This window comes from Ixodes scapularis, unplaced genomic scaffold, assembly GCF_016920785.2.
Source record: "Ixodes scapularis isolate PalLabHiFi unplaced genomic scaffold, ASM1692078v2 PGA_scaffold13__105_contigs__length_92229423, whole genome shotgun sequence".
Taxonomy (NCBI): Eukaryota; Metazoa; Arthropoda; class Arachnida; order Ixodida; family Ixodidae; genus Ixodes; species Ixodes scapularis.
The window spans coordinates 87,736,573-87,751,275 of NW_024609839.1; the positions used below are offsets into that span (position 1 = coordinate 87,736,573).

Genomic DNA, 14,703 nt, shown 5'->3' on the forward strand with positions numbered 1-14,703 from the left:
CTTTTTGTATCTTTGCGCAGTTATATTCCATTACGTACAAGGATGACCAACTAGTCCAGCTATCAACCTTATTAGCGGTTACAAACATGATTCTTCTCGGCAGGACAATCGGCTCCTGCTCATTCCATGGCTCATCGTTGTGTCGATGACGACGCTCCTGGACATGGTTCTCTCCTTGTACCTCATCACAGACCTCGTACGTAACACCACTTCTCCTCGCTCCTGTGCGCGCTTTGTACAAAGTTCGTGACCTTATGCGAACTAAAAAAAAAAAAAACTGTACGATTGCGTGCACGAGTACGTTGGAGTTGCTTCTCTGTCGGGCTTCTAATCGTCCGAAAGGTTTATATTTCTGTTTTTACGTGTAGCATCGATCGAAGCTAATTATCCGCTTTATATGTTGAAAACATTGTGTAGCAACGTTAGGATTCGAAACCTCTATGTTCTTGTTTTCCTTTGAAAAAAATAAAATAAAGAAAAGTCAATTCAAACGAGAGTTTGCTCAATGCATTTATGTGGACATGTTGATAAATTTCACGATTTTGCATTGCCGAACGTCTTGCAAATTGAAAGCAGCTGCGTCGCTGCCGTTTAATGTTCAACGAAGGAAGTTTATGGTTTTGTAACTATATGAAAAATCTACTATCGGCAATATTCTCTCTTAATCCTCAGTAAGGTCATCATTTCAGAAAATTCGGATTCGAAGCAAGACGACCGCTAAAATAATAAAAAAAAACATATAAGATGTGCAAATATTGCCTATAATTGTTCGTTGCAACGCAAGTTCACGTTACAAAAATGCTTAGCTTCTCGCGAAACTCCTAAAAAACGAAAAATACGCCTCCGATGAGTATTAGGATGAAATAAGGCTCCAGCGGAAACATTATCCGCTAGATTTGGCTGTAAAAGAATGCATGTTCCGTCAGTGACGCTATGTCTTTCTGTGCCGCTGCGTCTCGTTTCAAAGTCACCCCCGACAAAAAAAAAAAAAAAAAAATATTTGTTAGGGAAATTTAAACTAAACGAAAGGATCAAAATACGGAATCGTTTCTAGGACCTATATTCTAATTTAATGTCTTCTAACAGAATGGAACATGCGAAAGCTTCACGCTAGATCGATCTGTAATAAATACCATTAATTCCTTATCATACAAATATTTCCCGATATGCTTTAGTGGGAACTAGCTTTCTTAGAAATCTGCATTTTTCACTCTCCCTCCCTCCCTCTCTCCCGCCCCTCCCATTTCCTCCCCTCCCTCCCTCCCTCCACGCGCCCAAGCGTTCTTTGTTGTCTGGAATGATATAACTTTTTCACGGGCAGAAGCGAAATTATGCAGAAAGACAGATTTATTTCTGCATTCACAAAACAAAATCCTAAATACAGTAATAAATAAACATCCTTTTTTTTATGGGATAGACGTTTATATTTGTTCCCTACATCGCGAGGCCTGAAGGAATCTAATTAAGTTAGTGGAGCCCTCTAACTTGTTAAGAACACGTCTCTGCAGACGAAATTGAGACCCACAAAGGACTTCCCCTGCTGCGACGTTTTCTTATCCCAAAATACCGGGTCTTATTCGTAAAGATTATTCTTTTGATGCCCGGTAAGTTATCTGTGTGTGTGTTTTTTGTCGTACACAATGAGAAAAATATTACCCAAGATATTTTGGCATATATATTATTAACTAGATCGTTTTTGTTTTTTTGTTTTTTTTAAGCTAAACGGTCATGATTGAACCCAGATCCTACAAAACCTGAGAACCCATGCGCAATAGGAGAGAAAAATAAATTCTAAAGACACGTCGACAGCGCCCGTAAAAAGAAAAATATAATAATAAAACTGGGTTTGCAATATAGACGAGACACTGGAGCGGTGATGTCAGCTCACTGACTGGCGGCTCCTTATACGACGTATATATATAGACCAACTCAACTCTCCGACATCACACCACTGCGGCGCCGCTGCGGTCGATACTATGTACGCATGCGCGCCGACGCTACCCCTCTCCAGGATTTCGTTTCTGCACATGCGCAGTTCCCGCACCTACACTCTAAGAAATGCCTGCGAGTCTACTTACCCGCAAAACACTCAAAGAGACAATCTCTGCAATCTACGAAATCAGCTCAGCGAATGAGGAGTCGGAACATCTGTTTGGCCCTCAAAATTAAGCCTGCGCTGTGGCATTACGCAATGCAAGCAGGACGCTTTACAGTGCGCAATGCCACAGCGCAGACTTCTAGGCCTAAACGGATGTTCCGCCGCCTCCTTGGCTGAGCTGATTTCCTAGATCGCAATGATTGGCTATTTTGAGTGTTTTGCGGGTAAGTAGACGCGCAGGCATTTCTTAGAGTGCATAGTGTAGGCAAACGCAGGCTTGTTTGTAAACGTTGTGTTGGTGCGTATACGGTGAGGACTTAACAAATCGGGGGAACGACGCCGAAGAACGACAAAGATTACAAACAAGCGAGATCGTTTTTTTTTTTTTTTTTTTTTTTTTCAGACACAAAAGGTTGTATAGTTACTGCCAGCTTAAAAAGTGCAGGTCGTGGCAGGTCCAGAGCACCTCATTATTTCTCCCTTCGCCAATCAGAATGCAGCGTCGGCCGATCGGACTGCCGGAGAACCAATCACCGGAAGCGTAAATAAAATAAGCCCCGCCCTGCGTTTTTTTTTTTTTTTTTTGTTTTTAGAGAGGATTTGTTGTGCGTTTCTCGGGAGTCGAATAACAGTCCGGAATGTGCCAGGACCTCCTCATATGCAGCCTCATTACCGTCAGCCACTGTTCCTCCGCGTTGCGCAAATAGTTCGCTACCGATCGAGGGACTAACGTCGCGCTGACGTCACAAAATCTGCCATGATTAGGGAGTTTTCGTAGACCGCGTTTCCCCTTTCGCTAAGCCCTCCGCAACGAAGCAGCCGCTACTGCGCTTGCGCGCCGATGGCCTTGACTGTAGAGTTCCGGCTAGCGTAACGGGTTGCGGAGAGCGTTGCGGGACAGCGGAAACGATCTACGAAAACTCCCGATTAGGGAGTTTTCGTACATCGTTTTCGCCGTCCCGCAAGGCCCTCCGCAACCCGCTACGGTAACGGGAACTTCACAGTCAAGGCTATCGGCGCGCAGGCGCAGTAGCAACTTCTTCGTTGCGGAACGCTTAGCGGAGGGGGCAGTGCGGTCTACAAAAACTCCAAATTATCTCCTTTCCCGATTGGCCCGCGGAGCGATTCAGTGCAGTAGCTATAGTGGATGTATGATGCTGGCAATTATTTGACGCATTCTTAGTTTGTATCCGTTTAGAGAAGTTTAAGAGAAAACAAAAAAAAAGATGTATGCCCGCGGTGTCCGTCAGATTCTGCCACTTCATTGCTGTTGTTGGTTTTTTTTCCCGCAGCCCGTGAACCCGTTCGTCATCACCATGTACGTCGTCGATTACATTCTGTGCGCAGTAAACGTAAGTACATGCTTTGCACACAAAAAAATAGCATTTTTGAGTGAATCCACAGTGCAGACCATAGCCTCCAATACTCAAAAAGCCTGGCAGTTCGACGGCGGAGACACTGAGTGCCCGTTCGCAGGTTTTGAGCGCGAGGATCTAGTAGCACAGAGCATCAAAGAGCCATTTCTCGGGAAACCTGGACGTCAGCGCACAGCTTTTGCAGCGGCGAAGACCCGAAACACACTTGCTCGCTCGGTAGAAGTGTGTTTCGGCGTCTCGCCGCAGCGGACGCCAGTCACGTGGCTCTCCTCTCTTCCGTTGTCTGCCGCTCCACCTTTTCCATTTCGGCGGCCGCTTCTCGTGGTCATCTGCCAGGCTTTGTCAGTATAGAGGAGGCTATGTGCAGACACCTCGATAGCTGCGGCACCTTATCAGATTCTAATGTATTTCTATCTCGTGTATATTGCACTTTACGTGAAGGAATCGCTGCCATTGTCTGCTCGGGGAGTGACACGCTCATTTCTTTTATCCACACGGAAAGCCTGTGACGGGCGCTGCGCGAGACTCCTAAGCGCGGCTGTCCTCGACACAAGTGGTTTATCGGGCGGCGCGTCGGAGCTGCCGGCATGGCTCTGTGTAGGATGACCACCTTCCTGCTAGCGAAATGCGGGACACGCGGAAAAAGGGGGGAGGGAGAGGGGGAGGGGGGGGGGTAGAGGAAATTTGTGAACACGCACACCACGAACCGAGGGTCTGTTAACACATTTAATATACTGTGCTGCTTATAGAGCTGGAAATTGTGTTGCAGCTATTAGGGTAAAGTAACTTTGACTCCCAGTGACATGTCTTTATGCCAAATATGTTATTTATTGAAAGCATAAAATCCAGCTGCAGAAGAAATCAATGCATCAAATGAAATTAAGAAACAGTAAATCTTTTTCGGGTTTTATTTCCAATCAACGCTTACTTTTATCAACACGGTCCTACACACATTTTTAATGAACAAAAGGTAAGGGCGCAAACGAGCTGGTGGTGGTTAAACATTTCGACAAAAACCCCGAGACTGGGACAAAAAGGGACGGACAAACACAAAGTCTCAAAAAGAGACTTTGTGTTTGCCCGTCCCTTTTTGTCCCAGTCTCGGGGTTTTTGTCGAAATGTTTAACACATTTTTAACATTATGTTGTTTTTTCCACCTTTGTGAATTGCAGGCTTTTTGTCTAGTGTGGTTGTCGTCACTAAAACAAATCTCCACAACAGCCTTTTCAGATTGAGACAACTATATGAAATAATTACAATAGTTTGTAGTTGCCACATTTACTACACACAACTATTGGTGAGCATTTTCTCAATATTTGGCCACCAAGGGAAGAGGCACAACGGCGCATGCGCGTCGGTCTTCCTACAAGAACGACGGTGGCTTCCCGCAATGCTTAGATAGAAAATGGCGTACCACTCCGATTCACATAATTACCAGCGACCTCCGCGCTTCTTCGTGCCCCGTTGTTCGGTAGCACCATGAGTTGCAGAGCGAATTCTACGACGGTTTGAAATGCGGGACATTTTGAAAATTCGGGGATTTCTCGGGCGGGACAGTCCCGCGAGTCGCGGGACGGGTGGTCACCCTAGCTCTGTGATAGCGCGCTCGCTCCACAAACAGCGAGTCTGAGATCGAATCTTGAGAAAAACCTGCGGCGAGTTTGGGCGATTTTCTTTTTTCGAGCATTTGGCGATATCGACGACGGGCGTCCTACACCTACGTCATTTCGCGAGTGGAGGGGAAAAGTTCACAACAGCAGAATCGTCACCCGCGAGACCGCAAGGGTGCCTTCCCCGACACTACATTAGCATCAGAACGAGTGTTCTCTGTCCCTTGAGCGTATAGTCACTCAGTACTGGCTCAGGGAGAATATAGGAGAGCCTGCATTCTCCCAAAGGCTTCCAAAGACCTTACAGTGAGAACACAACACGCATACTGCGCTTTACCTGTGAACCTGGAGTTAAATTTAGTTTATTTCAAACTGTTTCATTTTTTTAACACCTAGTGTGCTCTTTTTTTAGCCTAATCTTATTTTTTTAAGTAAAATGCCACGAAGGACTGTGACGTCACGTAACATAATGACGTTATGATGCCGTCACGACATCTCGTTACGCTAACATCATCGTGACGTCACGGTGACGTCGTTATACTTTGTGACAACGTTACGTCACGTGACGTCAAAGTAATGTGAGCTCATGATGTTGGGTGACGTCACAGACACACGTACCATGTGCCCAGCTCATTCGCAACATATGATCTGCGGTCTTTGTCAGCATAATCGAGGTAGTGTAATTTTTTTTTTTTTTTTTTATGTGATGGGAGATGCATGTGTTGCCCCGGCGTAACGGGTTGGGTCGTAGCAAAGTTCGAACCGTAAAAATCGCGAACTGTGTTCGCTCTGCACTAAACATCAAAATTGCGGCACCCACGAAAAAAAAAAAACGGGTTAAACATGATGAAAAACAGCCTCAGAACAACAGGGACGAAGAACGAGTAAAGACAGGACAACGGCTGACTCGCAAAACGGGAAACTAGGTGCCGATAGGCTGCTTCACACATTTCGAAATTAAAATGAGAATTCTTTATTTTTCTCCATTTGGAGAGGGGAACACGGAGAAAAAGGCAACAGAACGCATTGGTGGCAAATATGGGATAAGGTTAAGTGGCTAAAGAGTAGTTGTTTTACTCTCGTTGACGAACTATTTAACGTAATCAACTTATAAGTCACTTGTTGGTATCGGTCTTATAGCCACCGATACCAATAAGTCTTATCGGCCTTGACCCAGAGGAACTACCGGATGACGTCTTGAAAGTTAATAGTGCGTTTTCACATGACAATAGGCTTCTTTTTTTTTTTTCTTGTTACTCAACCTTAATGCGGAAGCCAAGAACATGAACGCGTCATCTTTGAAAAAGCATAATTTCACCGAGACCAAATTTGGGGCTGTACATTGAAGTCGGGAGTTCTACTTTCATCGGAAAGTACCAGAAAAAAAAATATACCTCGAGAAAAGTACAAGTATATATACTCAGAGAATGTATATTTCAAGTAAAGTACAAATTTTTCCAAACCTTTCAAAAGTAGTACTTTAAGTACAATGTACTTAAAGTAGTTCTCAACACTGATGATACATGATGAGAAGCCAAAATAAAACAACAACAAAGAAAAACTTTTAGGTGGGGGGGGGGGGGGGGGGCACCTTTTGCGCGCTGTCATCTTTGCCTACTGGGCTGCGGAACGCCTTCTGGGCATGCGTGGTTGTTCTCTTCCGTGGAACACCAGGCGCCTACAGCCCAGCGACTTTGCATTTTATGTCTCTGTTGGGGTTTCGTACAGGCGGCGTGACAGTATACACCCGGAGCGCCATGGAGGACTCAATGCCATTCAGCGTCTTGCTTCACGATTGATTTCCAGCGTCCATACTATACCGCAATGACGATAATACTCCCCAGAGAACGGGGACAAAGGATTGCGTTACTTGCATATCACCACGGTATACCAGTCGAAAGGTTCCAGCGTGACAAATCAGCTCCAGGGGACGGCTTACCCCGGGACGTTAAGCGCTCTTTCCCAACTCTGCACCTGGCAGCTGATCCTAATTACGGCAGCAGAGCTCGATTCCGCCCCTTTGCATCCTGGTACGCAGTAAGACTGGGTCTTGTCTGGCAGCGACTACCGTTTAATAGCTCCCTCCGATTCTAATAGACTGATCCCATCAAACGTTCGGCGCATACATGCACCTGTGACACTACCACAACTTTAATCCGCAGGAGGCAGGCGGCAGTGCTCTGCAGCGAGATTGCCGCAGGGGTACAAACACAAAAGTTCTCTCGGTGCATTTCAGTAGCTGCGGCGTAACCAATCTGGCCGGTGAAATCCGTCTTTGTCGTATATTTGTTCAACCGGCTTTGAGTCGTAGCCACGGCCTAGCCTCTCTCGTCTTTTTTTATTCTAGAGACCCGCCCATCGAATATAGTCACACTTCATTTATAGAACACTGTTGTTACAATATCTGTTGATAAACGCAGAGATCATCACATTTTTTGCTAAGCCCGTAGATAATCGGAAAGCCGATCGACACACACGCCCTCTCAAAAAACATCAAGAGAGGTCTGCCAAAACAAAACGCCTTGATCCGGGTAAGTATAAAGGAAAAATTGTGCTCTCACTAATCCTATAAGTACAAACATCAACACGCTTGTGTACAAAGCAGGTAAAGAGGCAAAGCTTCGGTCGTCATGTATAAGCTTAGGTGGCACCAGAGCCGCGCTGACCAGAAGCTAGATGCTAAAAACCACGCAATAACCCGAAATATATCTCTCTCTTTCTATCTCTCTTTCTCTCTTTAGATCTCCTTCTCTCACTGCACCTCCCTCCTGCTGCCTCTCTCTCTCTCTCTTTTTCTCTCTCACCCTCTCTCTGGATATATCTAACTTTCTCGCTGCCTTCCTCTCCCCTTTCTTTCTCAGCCTCTCTTTCTCCACCTCTCTCCGCATCTGCCCCTCTCTCTCTCTTTCGCCAGGTTCTCACTTCTGTAATCTCAACACCTTTTACAAGTGCTGGATCGAAGGGGTAAAGCATCTCGCTGCCAAGGCAACAAGAGTGGGTGGGCGCACTTGTACCGCGCCACGAGATTGCTTCCTTACGAAAACAAGCGTCAAGAAGCACCGCTGAGCGAGCAGCTTCACGCTTAAAATGGAAATCACGTATAGCGTCGGAGACCGCCGCTATGTGGCGACTCGGTCATCACGGGCGCCCGTTATCCTCGTTAAAACCTTCACTCCCTCCGTGGAACCGCCGAACGACTTTTAGCATGCTAATCCAGATGTAGCCAGTATAGAGGACGTTATGGTTAAACAAATGCATGTATCAAAGCCAGGAGCGCGGGCTAGCTCGCGCTTGTATACCTTTGAAGTACAGCGTAATATAGCTAACTGACTATAGCATACAGTGTGTCACAAAAAAATTTTACAAGGTTTTTATTTTTTTATTTTTTATTTTTTTTCACCGCAAAATTAAACTAGGCATCGCCGAACGCTCATTCTACGCCCAAAGGTAGCGCTAGAGGTCACAACCAGATGCCAAAGTTTCAGCCCGAACGGACACCTTATTCAACAGTGATTTTCTGAAAATTTCAATGGGAAAATGGAGCCCATTTTTTCCCGTTTCCGGTTTCTGCTGCCGCCATTTTCCCATTGATGTTTTCAGAAAATCACTTATAACTTTCGAATAAGGTATCGGATCGGGCTGAAACTTTGGCATCTGGTTGTGACCTCTAGCGCGACCTTTGGGCGGAGAATGAGCGTTCGGCGATGCCTAGTTTATTTTTGCGGTAAAAAAACAAAACAAAAAAACAGTGTACTTTTTTTGTGATATTCTCTATACTTGTATTTGCCGGTGGGCAACTTTTCGTGGCATTTCAGGAGGAGCGAAAAGCGCTCGTGCACAGCTTTGATCGGCGCTCAGTGTGCCAGAGCGCGCGTGCGCGCCTAAACCGAATGATATATATATATTTTTTTTTAATTTGAACATGTGTATTACAACAAATCCGTAAAGGATGCACTAATATGGTTTGTGCAGGTAAGTTATAGGGCCAGGGAGACACTATGTGGGTGGCTAATCTTTGCGATAGGTCGGCTAATGAACTAAAATTCGTTAAATAACTTTTTAATTAGTGAAAATAGACATAGGATTCCAAATAGAAACTTAGAGAGCGTCATTGAAAAAGACTAAATCAACTCTTTTTAGAACGACTTGAAGCTCATGGGAAACTCGGGGGCGCGCCCAAGTTACACCTCGCAAAGCAGGCGCAAAGCTAGCAGTGGCGGAACGCGGATGATTAGATCATTATCGCGTACCGCCACTGCTAGCTTTGCGCCTGTTTCACGAGTGGCAACTTTGGCGCGCCCCCGAGTTTCCCACGAGCTTCAAGTCGTTCTAAAAAGAGTTGATTTAGTCTTTTTCCATGACGCTCTCTAAGTTTCTATTTGAAACCCTATGTCTATTTTCACTGATTAAAAAGTTATTTAACGAAGTTTAGTTCATTAGCCGACTTATAACAAAGATTAGCCACCCACATCATGTCTCCCTTAACTTCCCTGCACAAACCGTATTAGTGCATCTTTTACGGATTTGTTGTAATAAATCTGTCCGAATTAAAAAAAAAAAATCATTCTGTATAGGTTTCACTGCCCACAGAAAGTTGCCTGTCATTGAGAGCTTAACAAACGCCGGGCGTGTCTTACTGTGTTATCGCATAGTGTGATTCGTCCTTCGTGTCGCAAATTCATTGGAGCGATAATAAAATGCTCGAGACGCGCCGCTTCTGAAGTTGTCGGTGAGGTGACACGAACCCGACTCCCTGACGTCACACCGCTGAGGTGGCGCTGCTGTCGGCAATCCGCTTGCGCGGACAATTTACCTCGCGCCAATCCAGTTTCTGCGCACGTGCACGTGTATAAACAAACGCGGGCTTGTTTCTAGACAGCGTCTTGGTCTATAGCCAACCTGAATATTTTTAGAGCTTATAAATCGCGAGATTACATCGTTACGAAACCAATGGTCGTCCACTTCGCAGTGCTCTGGCCCGTCAAAAGTATTTCGCGGTGCTCCGAGCAACGGAGATTGCCTTAGGCGGGTAGCCCTAGCAACCGATAGAGCCCAGTCTTCATGTAGCGCGAGGTTCGCGAGATTCTTTCGGCTTAACCCGAGCGAAGGGAATCCCGCCGCTTCTCGTCGGGGATGAGATCAGATTATGCCAACGCGGCGGTTCGCTAATTGGATGTTATTAACGAAAGTCATGTATACAGGGAACTAATCGCCAGACGACGCGTCGCAGAAGTTGTCTCTCCAGACTTCTCTTATTTTTTTTCATTATTGTTCTTCTATCAGTACATTAAAGATGTCGGGATGCGTGGCTCTTTGTAATTCGCTTAACGAGAGTGAAGAAATCCCCGTCTGCCACCATCGTGACGCAATAAAAAAAGTGGAAGCCGTTTACAACTCCCTGTAACGCCGAATTAGAGCGCAGCTCTTGAGGAGGAGGAGGGAAGGGTACTGAGGGGGGGTCATGAGACGTCGGGGGGGGGGGGGGGGAGTGACGTCGGGGAGGGGGGTCACGTGACCCCCCTCCCCGACGTCATGTGACCTTGAGGGGTCACGTGACCTCGGGGGAGGGGGGGGGGGCACGTGACCTGAGGGTCACGCGACCCTCCAGGTCATATGGCCCCCAGAAATATTTTTCCGCTAGATTTAGCGGGGAAATTTTTCAGCTAGATTTCGCGGGGAAATTTTTCCGCTAGATTTAGGGGGAAATTTTTCCGCTAAATTTAGCGGGGAAATTTTTCCGCTAGATTTAGCGGGGAAATTTACACATAATGCATCGCGCGGTTACGCCGACGGCGACGCCGCTCAAGCCGGAAACGGGCGCCTAAGAGCTGCCCTCTAAAAGAAAAACAAACAAGGGAGTCGCGTTCGTTCTTTTCTAGGTCGTTGTCTTGCTCGTGTTGCTGTTGTTGCGTTCATATTCGTTGTTCTCGCTTATACCTGGCGTGATGTTTCTCCAGGGGGGAACAACAAGCTGCTTAATCCAAACAAACCAGCCTTATAATGAAAAAAAAAAAAAAAAACCATAGACGTTGCGTATGCGTGTCCAAGACACAAAAACAGCTCCAACGACAATGTTTTGTATATACGTATACGCTATGCAGTCTACGTAGAAGCTAAGGTAAGTACGTATCCCGAAGACATCACACTTAGGTGACACTAGCCGGCCACCAAGATACGGTAGTGCCGTATATCGTCGGCTTTCGGTTCAGCATTGTTTGGATTCACGCCTCGAAGTAGGCAGTCTCGATTCCCCCAAACGAGTCATCATTTCTTCCCTAGCACAAAACGTGGCCACATACCGATACGAACAGGCGGTATCGCGCGGTCGCATACGCGCAAACACGGAAGGGTTCGGGTACAGGAAGGTACTGGCGACTCCAGCGGAATCGACGGCACCTATTGCCTAAAACAGGAAGCTGCGGCGGCAGGTTCATTCGCCAGCCTTCTAGGGCGAAAAAGCTATTCGCAGCGCCTGGTGGCCCGAAGAGAAAGCCGCGAAAATAGGTTCCGAAATCCGCGATGAAAATGCGCGCAACACAATTACTTTTTTTTTTCAGAGAAAGCGCTCGATTCATAGCCGCGCCTGCAGAAGCCACACGCCTTTACGGCTTGCACCCAAACCGCCTACGCGAGGCAAAAAAAGAACACTCAGCGTGACAGGGGACGTACGAAGCAGTTTTCTCTTGTGGGAACAAAGGGCATCACTCTCCAAGAGAGGCCATACACTCCCGACAAAGAGTTCTTTCACCCGCGAGACTCGATTTGCAACCAATCGAAAGATGAATGTCCTTCCCTTCTGTATAGCCCGGTTCACCTTAATACGATGGAGCACGGACAACGTTGTGGGCTATAGAGCCAGATTGAAGCCCGGGAGCAACAGGACCCCTCCGTCGCAGATTGGGCGCCCGTGTGCGCACGCGTGATTCGCCGACTGGCGACGAGGAGTGCACGGGGCGTACAGGCTGAGCGAAATTTGGAGACGCTTGCTGACGACTCTTTCCTCCTCCAAGATCGAGAGTTTGGAAACACTCTGAAATTTCGGCACACTACTACGAGTCACCTATGCCGATCCAAACGTCGTGCCAGTGAGCAACGGGAAGGGTGCGGCGTGTGGTCACGTGACAGGTCGGCAGCGTTGGATTGGTCGGAATGACTCGTAGCGTCCGCTCCGCTCCATCGTGAGGTGAAACGGAGCGTGGTCTCTGCGCTTTCCAGAGACCTTTTCTTGGCAGGTCCTGACTCCCAAAGCGCTGCTGCTGCACTCTCCCATTTTATAGCGAAGTGACATCTCCCGGTGTGTATATATATATATACTTTTTTACGAGTGAGTCTCCATGCCGACGGCCTCGGCTTGTCTCGCAACGCCTCGAAATTTTTGCATTAGCAAGCGGTTCTTTTTTCTTTTTTTTGCAATGCTATTTTGTCGCGGTCGGTATTTTTTATACGTTCTCTCACGCTAGGGTTTCAAAGTAGACAAAAACAAATACGATAAAAAAAAAAGTCAGCTAACTATATGCGGCGCGGGAAACGTGCTGACACGGGTAGTCACTTTTAGGATGGTGATTTCTGACGCGTTCTCTTAACCAACGCAAAGCATCCTTTCGTTCTTGGAAAAAAAAATGTTCTTTGCACAAACGTTTTCAGGATAGAACCTCTATAGGTATTCACTAGACGCCATATTTGAAAGCGATCTTTAGAGCGCAGGCTCAGAACGAGCACTCATTCTGAGCATGCAGGCTGCTAAGATGGTGTGGAATGCGCATTGCAAAAAGAACCGTCGAAGCTCGCCATCAGTACGCGCTCAGCATTCGCGCCCACGGCTATGGCCGCCAGTGATTAATGCAACAAACACGAGATCGCGGCTTTGAAAGATTCTTCCACAGAACGAGCGCTCGTGTTAGAAAGGAACGTCTGAAAGCCAGGAGCGCGGGTTAGCTCGCGCTTGTAGCTTTGGCTGCACTCTCAGCTTAAAGGTGCAACGATTTTCGGACTTTGACCAATTAACTGCGGAAATTAATCTGTGTTTCCTATGAAACGAAGAACAGAAAACCGTATTTTCTTCCCAGCGCAAGTTTTTATTAAAACCAAATGAAACAAATGGAAGGTCAAAGTGCCTCCAAACTCTCTACGTCGCCTTTCGAGCTACGTACTCTGGGGGATCACGTGGTTTCCCCTTGGGTTCTCTCTCCAGAGACCTCAGCCGCCTCCTCCGCGATTGTCGACTTTTAAGTGATCAGCATCGTCGAAGGTCGCGGCGAGCGATCGACACAAAAGACGGTACGCCTCGGGGCTGACGGCGAGTGTAGCAGCAGACGGTCACAGGTTTTGTTCACTTCCGGGTATCCCCCAGAGGCGCTGTCATCGTAGTTCCCGTGACCGCCACACGCGGCTGCAGATCGGCAAATAATTCGTTTTTCTTTTCTTCGCGATTAGGCAACGGAATAGCAGTTTTTCGGGGCAAGGGGACGCGATTTCGGTCACTTCTGCTTGGATAAATAATATAAAAAATTCAAACTACCAATTCTTTCAACGTTAAAATCGTCGCACTACGCCTTAAAAGTGCAACGATGCAAAAGAGCAACCAGCGGTGCCCGCACGGGCAGATTCCGGAGAGGCCGCACGGCCGAGCTCCGCGCGGCGCGCAGCTTGTAGCAATACTCTACGTATACAAATCTTCGTAGTTTTCTCATTTGAAGGGGAAGCAATGCCAGGGAGAGTCATTCCGAGCTGGTGGCGCTGTTCGGGGGACAACACCCCAGTGCATGACACTGCGGTTAATAATGGCGCAGACGCTTCCAGAGTGGACAAACAAGCCCGAAAGCATTTCGAGGACGACGACCAAGTGATTGCTCAAGTGGAGCGATATCTGAAAACTCACCAGCGAAGCTTTCTATATTAACGACCTCCGGCAGGTTGTCCATCTTCGGCAAAGTGTGCGTAACTTTGGGTGGCGAGTACGTAGAGAAAGACTGAACTGCTACCTGAGTTGTATCGCTGCATCTCTCTTCCTTCGTGAGAATAATACGAACTTTATGAACGCCCTCCCGTATAGAAGCCCGTGTAGGGGTCAATCGATGTCGGCACACGCACAGCGGAAGATATTCTTTGTCCCCACAAAGTCCGCATGCCTAATCGACTCGCGAGTTGCAGGCCAACTTACAATACAGCCCCGGTCGCCGAGGTCCACGTTCCGTTTCACCTTGCGACAGACCGTAGCAGACGAGCCATGCACTGTCAACGTACCACGTGACTAGGCGCCCCGTGCGTCGCGGCACCACTCCTGAGGGTCACGTGACACCCACACAGCGTGTGATTGGCTCCGATGGCACCAGCGTCCACTGCGGTCCATCTTAAGGACTGAAACGGAGTATAGACAAAAAAACAATTGCCCGCAATCCGACACGGAGACACACTGCGGAAGAGCAGGAAATAGCGGGGGGCCGATTAAGTACCGTCCGACGTCCAATTTGCCTAAAATTGGGAGGGCTGCGCAGACTCCCGGATCGAAGCCCCTTTGATGAGTCGGCGCTTCTTGCAATCTGCGTATACATATATGCTGACTGGTCAACAACGCTTCAAAGCTGTTCACCGGGCTATTCGAACTAACTACCTACTTCTC

At 47.3% G+C, this 14,703-nt stretch overlaps 1 protein-coding gene across 1 annotated transcript in view; it reads left to right on the forward strand.

The window, feature by feature from the left end:
• LOC121046736 overlaps positions 1-14,703 on the forward strand; it is an 80,477-nt gene that overhangs the window by 52,055 nt on the left and 13,719 nt on the right. Inside the window, exons 4-5 of the mRNA XM_042289704.1 lie at positions 104-196; positions 3,391-3,450. Coding sequence (XP_042145638.1) covers positions 104-196; positions 3,391-3,450 — 153 coding nt within the window. The remainder of the gene's footprint in view (positions 1-103; positions 197-3,390; positions 3,451-14,703) is intronic.